General features: G+C 49.3%; 1 protein-coding gene across 1 annotated transcript in view; it reads left to right on the forward strand.

The window, feature by feature from the left end:
* Positions 1-11,484, forward strand: part of POLR1B (RNA polymerase I subunit B) — a 102,358-nt gene extending 90,874 nt beyond the window's left edge. Inside the window, exon 15 of the mRNA XM_029593781.1 lies at positions 9,257-11,484. Coding sequence (XP_029449641.1) covers positions 9,257-10,139 — 883 coding nt within the window. The 3' untranslated portion in view covers positions 10,140-11,484. The remainder of the gene's footprint in view (positions 1-9,256) is intronic.
* Positions 11,485-11,713: the final 229 nt, after the last annotated feature.

Genomic DNA, 11,713 nt, shown 5'->3' on the forward strand with positions numbered 1-11,713 from the left:
CTTGCAGGGTGACACAAGGAACTTGTCCACTGGAATGCGAGCAAAATCTAACGCGTAGCCGTGTCTTATCACGGTGAGGACCCACTGGTCCGACGTTATTCCGGCCCATCTCTCGTAAAACGACAGCAACCGCGCCCCGACGTTGGGAACGGCGTGCTGAGGCTGCGGCGGGAGAAGGGCCGACCCCCTTTCATTGTGAAGATTTGGGCGCCGTGATGGCCAGGGCACCCCCTGGTCTACCAAAGCGCCTCCCACGAAAGGACTGCTGCTGCTGCCACTGTGGGGTACGGGAGGAGGAAGACCTGTACGAGTGCCCCGACGACCTTTGAGGTCGCGCCTTCCTGGGCCCACGAAAGCGGGACCTGACTGTAAAGGAAGTCCGTGACCTGGCTCTATCTTCGGGCAACCTGAAAGCCCTATTTTCCCCCAGGGAAGCCATCAAGTCATCTAATTCCTTGCCAAACAGCAATTTACCCTTGAATGGCAGCGCCCCGAGGTGAGCCTTAGAAGAGCCATCCGCCGCCCAGTTGCGTAGCCACAGGAGGCGGCGCGCCGAGACAGCCGCCACCATGGATCTAGAGGAAGTGCGCAGCAGATCGTGGAGTGCATCTGCGCCATATGCTATTACCGCTTCCAACTTATCCGCTTGCGCTGCCTCGTCAGCCGAAAGATCCGCATTGGCTTGAAGGACCTGAGCCCAGCGTAAGCCAGCTCTCAAAGCGAAATTCGTACACATGGCGGCCCGAATTCCTAGCGCTGAAACCTCAAAAATCTTCTTGAGCTGTACTTCCAGCTTCCTGTCCTGAAGGTCCCGAAGGGCTGTCGCACCCGTAACCGGGATAGTAGATCTCTTCGTTACCGCCGAAACCGCCGAATCCACCTTGGGAAACTTGAGAAGGTCCAGCGCATCCTCCGGGAGCGGGTAAAGCTTGTCCATGGCCTTGCTGACCTTCAACCCTAACTCCGGAGTGTCCCATTCCCGGAACATGATGTCCGTTGAAGAAAAATGGAATGGAAAGGCAACTGCCGGACCCGTGAGGCCTAACAGGACCGGATCCATGTTCGCTTCCTGACGAACCACCGCCGGAGGGGGGTTTATTCCCAGTTCCTGGATAATGGCTGGAATTAGAGGTGGCAATTCATCCCTACGGAAGAGCCTGACCACTTTGGGATCGTCCCCCTCAACTGCCTGTGAGCCTTTTGCTACGCCGGACGTAGCGGAGCCGTCCGCTCCCACATCGTCGGGTCCCTTCTGGGTTTTCTCAGAGGAATCAGCGTCCGCCTCGGGAGAGGAATCGGTGTCCGCCTCCTGTGGGACGCCACGTGGAGGCCGCTTCCCCCGCAAGGCGCCCTGGGGCCCCTCCGCGACCCCCGAGGGCTTCCTGGACCTCTTCTGCGGCGGAGCTCTGCGAGCCTCACTCCGGCCGCGCCTGCTTTTTTTGTATTTCAGGACCTTGCGCAACAAAAGCGCAAGGTCCTCCGAAAGCGAGCTCGAATCAGAGGAAAAATCAGCGGGACTCCCCGGGGACCCTGTGTCCCCCGAGGGACCCCCTCCGACCGCGATCCGCTGCGGGGAAAGCGCGGGAGGCAAGGCCGAAGGCCCTGCCGGTTCCCGCGCCATTTCGCGGCCCGTGGCCAAAATGGCCGCCACTCCCGCGCTAAGCGGGAAAAGCTCTTGGGGCTTTTCTCCGGCGCCCCCACCGCGCGGAGGCGATCGCGCAGGCCGCGAACGAGCCCCCCGAGGCGCCCCAGACGACCCCTCTCCGCCCGGGATGCAGGCCGCGCACAGACTCTCGCGCGAAAGACGCGCGCGCGCCGAGCCACAGGCCCGGCAGACCGAGCCGCGAGGCATGCCGGCGAAGAGGCGCGAAAACGGGGTAAGAGGAGCGACAAAAAATAAAAAATCGAACGAACGGCCTCCCCCCGTCGGCGGCGCCCCCACTACGAGCGGCGACGCGAAGCAAGAGAGAGCCGGCACAGAAATAAACACAAACCTCTTTTTTTTTTTTTAAGAAAAACGCCTGTCGCTGTCCACGGTCCTGGAGCCCTAATCCAGCAGGGGTGAGTGAACCGGGCTCCCCGGTGTCACCCCTGACGCTGCTACTAGGCCAGCTGGGTCCTCGACCCTAGCAGCGGCCTCAACCAGGGGGGGGTGGTCCCCTCAGAACCTCACAACCCCCCTGGGAGGCAGGGCGAAAGGGACCTAAGGACAATTTAGAAATCCGTAGCCTAAAACTGGCCTAAACAAATCAAAAAAGGAACCGACCCTGACGGAATACCAGAACCAGGGCAGGCAGGGCTGTGACCGGACCTGCACCATCTACTGGAGACAGAGTAAGACTGAGGGGCTTTGACTGGCACAGGGGCATATATGGCTCCGCCCACAAGTTTTAGTCTGTCTCCATCTACTGGTGCGGAGTCACAACCCAGGTGTCCTGGACTGATCCTGGTACGTACAGGGAAAAGTATTTAGAGAGAAACCAGGTATACCAGCATTTTGCTATATTGTTTACATATCAGTGCCTGGAGTACACTTGATATGTGAGAGCCGTTGGGTGTGATTGTTATACATAAGAACATGCCATACTGGGTCAGACCAAGGGACAATCAAGCCCAGCATACTGTTTCCAACAGTGGCCAATCCAGGCCATAAGAACCTGGCAAGTACCCAAAAACTAAGTCTATCCTATGCTACTGTTGCTAGTAATAGCAGCAGCTATTTTCTAAGTCAACTTAATTAATAGCAGTTAATGGACTTCTCCTCCAAGAACATATCCAATCCTTTTTTAAATACAGCTATACTAACTGCACTAACCACATCCTCTGGCAGCAAATTCCAGAGTTTAATTGTGCATTGAGTGAAAAAGAACTTTCTCTGATTAGTTTTAAATGTGCCACATGCTTACTTCATGGAGTGCCCCCTAGCCTTTCTATTATCTGAAAGAGTAAATAACTGATTCACATTAACCCGTTCTAGACCTCTCATGATTTTAAACACCTCTATCATATCCCCCTTAGCCGTCTCTTCTCCAAGCTAAAAAGTCCTAACCTCTTTAGTCGTTCCTCATAGGGGAGCCGTTTCATTCCCTTTATCATTTTGGTCGCCCTTCTCTGTACCTTCTCCATCGCAATTATATCTTTTTTGAGATGCGGCAACCAGAATTGTACACAGTATTCAAGGTGCGGTCTCACCATGGAGCGATATAGAGGCATTATGACATTTTCCGTTTTATTCACCATTCCCTTTCTAATAATTCCCAACATTCTGTTTGCTTTTTTGACTGCCGAGGCACACTGAACCGACGATTTCAATGTATTATCCACTATGACGCCTATTTATTTATTTATTTGGCATTTTTTTATATACCGACAACCGTTTGCACATCGTATCTGTTTACAAATAACTTGGAACTTATAGGCTAGGCCTTTACATGGAACAGAAAACTGTAAGTAAACAGAGAAACAAGAAACCAAAATTACATAATATAGAACTTATTTACAAAAATTACAAAAACAAAAAATCTCTTTCTTGGGTTGTAGCTCCTAATATGGAAACTAACATTGGGGCGGATTTTAAAAGGGTTATGCGCGTAACCCTTAACCCCCCCCCCCCCCCCCCCCCCCCCTGCAAGCCTCTCATGAGGAACTTTGTCAAACGCCTTCTGAAAATCCAAATATACTCCATCTACTGGTTCACCTTTATCTACGTGTTTATTAACTCCTTCAAAAAAAGTGAAGCAGATTTGTGAGGCAAGACTTGCCTTGGGTAAAGCCATGCTGACTTTGTTCCATTAAACCATGTCTTTCTATATGTTCTGTGATTTTGATATTTAGAACACTTTCCACTATTTTTCTTGGCACTAAAGTCAGGCTAACTAGTCTGTAGTTTCCCGGATCGCCCCTGGAGCCCTTTTTAAATATTGGGGTTCCCTGTACGTACCAGGATCAGTCCAGACGATGGGTTATGTCCCCCATCCAGCAGATGGAGTCAGACAAAGCTTCGGAGACTGCTACCTTATAAGCCACTGCACCCTCTGCTGCTCTTCAGTATCTTTCTGACTCCAGCAGATAGGAGCAGGGGAATCTTTGATTCCCGAGTACATTGTCAGTGAACTTGTTTCCTTTCTAATTTTCTCTGTGAAGCTTCTTTGATGGATCAAGCTCTCTAGTTTAAAAAAAAAAACAAAACCCGAGAAACTTTTTGGTTTTCAGGCTTGCAGTCAGAGTGGTCCCTTCTCTCTCTCTCGCTGTCCTTCCTGCCTCCCTCCCACTCCTGCCGGTACGGGGTAAGTGTATTTGTGGGCGTTTTCTCCTCAGGTTGGTTCTGAATTACAGACCATCAGGGGGTGCATGTTGGAGGTTTTCAACCTCTCCCCCCACCCCCCATCGCCGCGCTCCGACCTACGGCCCCGAGACGCGCATTCCCCGGGGCTGCCGGCCGCAGAGAGGTCACATTCCTCTGTGGCGCTTTTCAGAAGGGACTAGGAGCCCCTTGGGTCGGTGGATTTAGGCAGCGGAGGTCGTTCTTTCCCGCTCCCCGCGGCGATACTTGCCTCTTTCCTCGCGGCTGCCCTCCCCTCATCCTGATCGTGCAGAGGGCCTTCTGATGCTCAGCGTGTGGAGAGCCCGGGTCCCGGCTCTCCCGCGAGGGGATCTGCACGAGGTGCCTCCCTGGGGGGAAGGGCACCTCGCAGCCTGTGGGAAACTCAGCTCTGCAAGGCCAGGCACGATATCATCGACCGAGGCAGGCTCCGATCCAGCTTAGCGCGGGAACGTCGGCCATTTTGGAGGAGGAGCCGGTGGGCCTGGCACCGATACCTCACACAGCAGATGACATCGGGGCGTTGTTTCCTCCGGTTTTAACACTGGTTTCTCTCCTGGAGCCTGGCATGCCTGCGGGGGATCCTGCGTTTCTGATTCCTTTGGGCCTGCCCCCTGTTAGGCATTGTGCATTAGGAGCACAAAATCTGTCAATCTGGCCAGGATGTCACAGCCTTCGGATCCTCTCCCTGGGCCCCCACTGCCCAAGGTCCCTCGGATGACTGATCCTCCGCTTGGGGGAGCCTCTCAGGGAGTAGGTACCCCAGGGGTGGGGGCCCTCTCAGTTGCGCTTGCTCCTCCCCACCTGTGTCTGTGTGGGGGGGGTAAATCAGGTGCCAGACCCGTCCTTCGATGACCCCCAGGATCCCCTGCTAGCTTCGCAAATGGAAGGGGACGATCCTAGAGTGTTACAAAATTTCCAAAGGGACGAGTTGGACACTCCTATCCCCCTCATTCTACAGGAATTGGATATTGAACCACCTCTGGATCCACCTCATCCCACTCCGTCGAGGAAGAAGGGGAACCCCGTCTTGGCGGGGTTCCGTCCTCCGACCAGGGCTTTTCCGACTCATCCTACCTTTCTCCAGCTCTTAGCCAGGGAATGGGATTTGCCCGAAGCCTCCCTCAAGGTCATCAGGGAGATGGACAAACTGTATCCTCTTCTGGAGGATTTCCTAGAACTGCTTAAAGTTCCGAAAGTGGACTCCGCGGTGTCAGCAGTCACGAAGCAAACCACGATTCCAGTTACGGGAGGCACAGCGCTCCAGGACCTACAAGACAGGAAGCTAGAGGTCTACCTCAAGCGAGTATTCAAGGTCTCCACGGTGGGGGTCCGGACGACCATCTGTAGCTCGCTGGCACAAAAAGCAGGACTCCGCTGGGTACAGCAGCTCCTCACCTCACAAGAACTCCCTCCTGAGGAGGCTCGTCAGGCGGAACGTTTGGAGGCAGTTATTTCCTACGGAGCAGATGCACTTTATGACCTTGTCTGAGTGCTGGCCCGGTCCATGGTAGCGGCGATCTCGGCCCGGTGTCTCCTCTGGCTCCGCAACGGGTCAGCGGACTCTTCTTCCAAGACGCAGTTGGGATCCCTGCCCTTCAAAGGGAAATTCCTATCTGGGGACGATCTGGACCAGATCATCAAATCCCTTGGAGAAAACACATGGTACATAGGTTCCCAGAAGATCGGCCACAGACTACCAGATCGTTCAATACCTCCAGAAACCGGTTCCGCAGTCATCGTTGCTTCCGCACCTCCCAACAGACGACACCTAGGACGCCCTCTTCTCGCTCTTCTCATTCAGCTTTCGTTCCTCCAGGTGGGCCTGGAAAAGGGGCTAGCCTACAACTCCCTAAAAGTTCAGGTCTCTGCGCTCGGGTCCTTGGTTCATCGACAGGACGGAATTACTCTTTCAGCTCACCCAGATATTGTACGGTTCCTCAAGGGGGTGAAGCACCTAAAGCCTCCGCTTCAGGCTCCTTGTCCTTCCTGGAACCTCAACTTGGTCTTAAGGATTTTGGGAGGTCCTCCCTTTAGGCCTCTACGTGACGCCACCCTCAAGGATCTCACACTCAAGACGATTTTCCTTGTGGCCATCTGTTCTGCCCGCCGGGTTTCTGAACTCCAGGCGCTCTCCTGCAGGGAGCCCTACCTTCGGTTCACAGATGCGGGTGACTCCTTGCGCACGGTGCCCTCCTTTCTTCCTAAGGTGGTCTCGGCATTTCACCTGAATCAAACTGTGGAGCTCCCCTCGTTTTCCTCTGATGAGTCCCATGAGCTCCGTAAGTTCGATGTCAAACGCATCCTGATCCGTTACCTGGAGGTCACTAATGAATTTCGCCTGTCAGATCATCTATTTGTCCTTTGGCATGGTCCCAAAAAGGGATGCAAAGCCAGAAAGTCAACGATCGCTCGCTGGCTCAAAGATGCTATTGGGATGGCGTATGTCTGAGCTGGACGACAATCCCATTGGGCGTCAGAGCCCATTCTCTGCGGTCTCAAGCGACGTCCTGGGCAGAGAGCCAGTCCGTCTCTACATAGGAGATTTGCTGGGCGGCCACCTGGAAATTGTTGCACACCTTTACTAGACACTATCGCTTGAACCTTCCGTCGCCCTCCTTTGGTTCCCTGGGCGACAGGGTCCTTCAAGCAGGTCTATCCAGGGCCCACCCGAAGTAGGGAAGCTTTGGTACATCCCATCATCTGGACTGATCCTGGTACATACAGGGAAATGAAAATTATTCCTTACCTGCTAATTTTCGTTCCTGTAGTACCATGGATCAGTCCAGACACCCTCCCTAATATGGTTGGGATAATTATTTGAGATCTACTGCTAGTCTTCCTTGCTTGGTGTATTTCTTATCTGATCTCTGCAGTTGTTTCTCTCTTATGGGAATGTTTTCTTTCTCTTTCTGCAAGTTTTTGCCGTTTGCAGCTGTTGTAGCGTGCCTTTCGGCATCAGGTTTTACATGTTCCGTTTGCACTGTTTGAAGTTACCAGTGTTTGATAGACTTGATCCATCCTTCTCTGTGACTCTTGCTTTGATAGTCTCATTACTGAAGAGCAGCAGAGGGTGCAGTGGCTTATAAGGTAGCACCCTCCGAAGCTTTGTCTGACTCCATCTGCTGGACGGGGGACGTAACCCACCGTCTGGACTGATCCATGGTACTACTGGAACGAAAATTAGCAGGTAAGGAATAATAATCATTTATATTGGCCACCCGCCAGTCTTCAGATACAATGGATGATTTTAATGATAGGTTACAAATTTTTACTAATAGGTCTGAAATTTCATTTTTGAGTTCCTTGAGAACTCTGGGGTGTATACTATCCGGTCCAGGTGATAAACTGAAGAGTAGTAAAAACTGGTCAATCAGGCCTACCATATCTTCTAGGTTCACCGTGATTTGGTACAGTCCATCTGAATCATTACCCATGAAAACCTTCTCTGATACGGGTATCTCCCCATCATCCTCTTCAGTAAACACTGAAACAAAAAAATCATTTAATCTTTCCGTGATGGCCTTATCTTCTCTAATTGCCCCTTTCTGTGAAGAACAGTTTCCTTGTATTACTCAGTCCGGACCCTTTCTAGCCTTATACCATAAGCGCTTGTTGTACTGAAAAATACTTTCCCTTTTGGGTTTCATGTAAGCCCTTGATATATTTGATGTCTTCATCAAATCTCACCTTTCCTACTTGTTTTTAATAGCTTAATGCTCGTGGGCTCAGGGTTTTTCACATTCCGTGTTGCCACATTGCTAAAAGAGTAACCTTTTCAAGACTAATTTGGCCATGGGCCATCAAACTTGCATAGGAGAACCATTCTCGCTGACCATAATTGCTCAAGTGCGCCTTGCTGTTCTAAACAAAGGGGCTAATGCAATATAGTGCGCTCAGCCCAGCACACAGCCTGACGTGCGATTGGACACATGTTTTGTGCTAGAATAACTCCTGATGCAATAATGGAATCAGCGCGTCCAAACCAGGGTGTAGCTAACAGCGCCTATCACATGTAAATGCCACGTAGATGAGGCTATTAGCTATTACCCCCGATGCAAAAGAATCACTGTGCCTGGTGTGCACATTTTGACATGCAAAAATTTTATTTATTTATTTATTTATTTATTTATTTTGTATGCCGACATTCGATCGAGATATCACATCGGTTTCCAGATAACAGGTTGAATAGGGCGGGATCTGCCCTATTTTACATTTAACAAGATAACAATTAAACTATAACAGTAAAAACATTGTAACATATGAATACAAAAGAATGTGTGTATAAATTTGTAGCATATATCCTATATACAATATATACAGTATGACTTGGTTAGGATTAGATCTGGTGTCAGAGGTTATGGGGGTTTGGGGGGGAAGAGGAGGGGGTGGTTGTGAGGGGGGGTGTTATGCGGTAGTGCCCTGGAGCTGGCATTAAATATTAAAGCACCCCAAAGCTGCACAGAAAAGCAAAAAAATACTGCTTTTCTGGGTTCCTCCTACTTAGTATATTTGCGATACTAAGTAGGAGGAACTACAGGAAGCAGCATGAAAAAAAAATCTTGACAGCGTTCAGATTAGGAAAACGGACGCTCAATTTACAAGTGTACATTTTTCTAATTTGTGGCTGTGTGCAGGTTAGGAAAACAAACGCTTTTTAATTAAGCGTCTGTTTTCCTACCCCGCGCACAGCCAAATCTAGGCGCGCAAATCCATGGACATGCTAAGGATGCACAATTTATCCCTTGTGCGACATATTTGACGCAGCAACTCATTTGCCTATTGCATCGGGTGCCTAGGAGAAGGGGGATGGGCGCACGTTAAAAAAAAGTGCGCCCGGTTTGGACGCATGTTTTTTCACGCTTGATATTGCATTGGCCCCACAGAGTTTGTAGACATTGATAGCTCAGTTTTTATTTATTCCTTTTTTTCCAGGAACAAGGAAAGCTGTGTGGTGGATAACATCAAAGTGTGCAGCAATGACACGGGGAGTGGGAAGTTCAAATGCATCTGTATCACCATGCGAATACCTCGCAACCCAACCATCGGAGACAAGTTTGCCAGCCGGCATGGACAGAAGGGCATTTTGAGCAGGCTGTGGCCAGTGGAGGACATGCCATTTACAGAGAGTGGGATGGTACCAGACATCCTTTTCAACCCTCATGGCTTCCCCTCCAGGATGACCATTGGCATGCTGATCGAGAGCATGGCTGGGAAGTCCGCAGCCCTGCATGGCTTGTGCCATGATGCCACGCCATTCACCTTCTCAGAGGAGAACTCCGCTTTGGACTACTTTGGTGAGATGCTGAAGGTTGCTGGCTACAACTTCTATGGTACGGAACGGCTGTATAGTGGAATCAGCGGGGTGGAGCTGGAGGCAGACATTTTTATTGGTGTGGTTTACTACCAACGCCTGCGCCACATGGTCTCTGACAAGTTCCAGGTAAGGACGACGGGAGCCAGGGACAAGGTCACCAACCAACCCATTGGCGGCAGGAATGTGCAGGGTGGGATCCGCTTTGGGGAGATGGAGCGGGATGCCCTGCTTGCCCATGGGACATCCTTCCTGCTGCATGACCGCCTCTTCAACTGTTCTGACCGCTCCGTGGCCCATGTGTGCGTGGCATGCGGCAGCCTGCTCTCTCCACTGCTGGAGAAGCCGCCTCCTTCCTGGTCTTCGATGCGCCATAGAAAATACCACTGTGCTATCTGCAATAGCAGCGATACCATTGACACAATCTCTGTGCCCTACGTGTTCCGTTACTTTGTAGCTGAATTGGCAGCCATGAACATAAATGTGAAGCTTGATGTAAGCTAGTTGTGTGGCAATAGCTAGTTTATATGACTGTTTTTAAACAAGTGTGCATATAATGTACCCTAAAGAGGATTAAGATGGTGCAAATGGGGAAAAAAAGGGAGGGATTACAGTCAGCGGAAGTTTGTCTGCACCATGGGTTGAATTACCATAAAGAAAACAGCAGTTTGGAAATTTTGTTTCACTTCTTTGGAACATCAAGTACGGTGGAAGGGTTGCCTAATGCCAAATGGCTTCAACTCATTGGGCCACTGGAGATGGGGATATTTAAGGGGGCCATGTACACAGCCCTAGAGGGCAGGAGTCTCAGCCATCATAGCACGGATTCAGGATATACCAGGATCCAAAAGAAGCCATGGTCTCTAGGGCCCCCTGCTGAAAAATGTCGCTCCAGTGACTGGGTTTAGAGAGAGAGAGTGAGAGCAGAGTAGGACCCAACTGGGGAGGAAAACTGCCTGGCAACTAGGAATCAACACCCAGGGCCTCCCTCTGAGAGCAGGCCCAGGTTTCTACTGGGCTGGAAGTTCAAGCACAGGGAAAGGCTGCCAGGTTTAAAAAAATGCTATAAAACTAAAGGGAGATAATTGTTTTAATTAAATATGTCTGAATTAAGTGTATTAATGAATGAGAGGTAAAGACCTTTCATTATCTAATCCTAAACTGTAATACTTTTTTTTTCCAGTTATTTATTATAAACTGTTTTCATTGTGAAAGGTTCATCTATCAAAAACAAATTAAGCTGGAATGTTTCAGATGTCTTAGAAACAACTATTGAAACCGAGATATTGTCAAGAGCAACTTTATTTGTTTCATTTATCTTTCCATTGGAAAGAGATACAATGTTACGTTTATTTCTTCGAAATAGATTACAAAAATTCCATGGTCAACAAATTTGGATGCACCCGGATCTAGCACGGATAACTCAGTTAAGAAGACAGGAGTTTCTTAGGTTAAAATCTGATACCCTTGCTAGGGAGGCTAAATTCTTCTTACGGTACCCTTGCGAATGCGAAATATGGTATAAGGAACATAAATATGTTTTCTATGAGACTACTGCTTTACAGGCATTCCTGGATATGCACCCCCTAAATGCAGCAAACAGTTGAGAGCAACTATTAGATTTGTTGTCTCTGATTTTCTTTGAAAGATGAGAGTGTTATATACTCTTTTAAATACCTTGAATCGCTCAAATTAAATAACTAATGACTTACGGACTTTCTTTAAGAAATAATACTGATATGTGAATTGTATGAGGATTTACTGTTATTGTGAAAAGTTAATATTACTATTACTGTATAATCATACTTCAGTATATACATATAACGTTATAATTATTGAAAATTGAAAATAAAAAATTATAAAATAAAAAAAAAAAAATGAATTAAGCTGCATCTGTTTTGTTACTTCATCTGTGTTATGTCAGTAGCTACTGACAAAAATAAACATTTTCTACCTTGTCAGAATTTTTTTTTTTAAAGTGAATGAAATTACTGTGAAAATGAAGTGATCACCAAGTAGGACTTTAGCAAGAGACCAGTGAGTGCAGCTCGTTTCCTGTGACAGGAAAGCCCTGCTTT

The sequence above is a fragment of the Rhinatrema bivittatum genome, chromosome 3 (genome assembly GCF_901001135.1).
Source record: "Rhinatrema bivittatum chromosome 3, aRhiBiv1.1, whole genome shotgun sequence".
In the NCBI taxonomy this organism is placed as follows: domain Eukaryota; kingdom Metazoa; phylum Chordata; class Amphibia; order Gymnophiona; family Rhinatrematidae; genus Rhinatrema; species Rhinatrema bivittatum.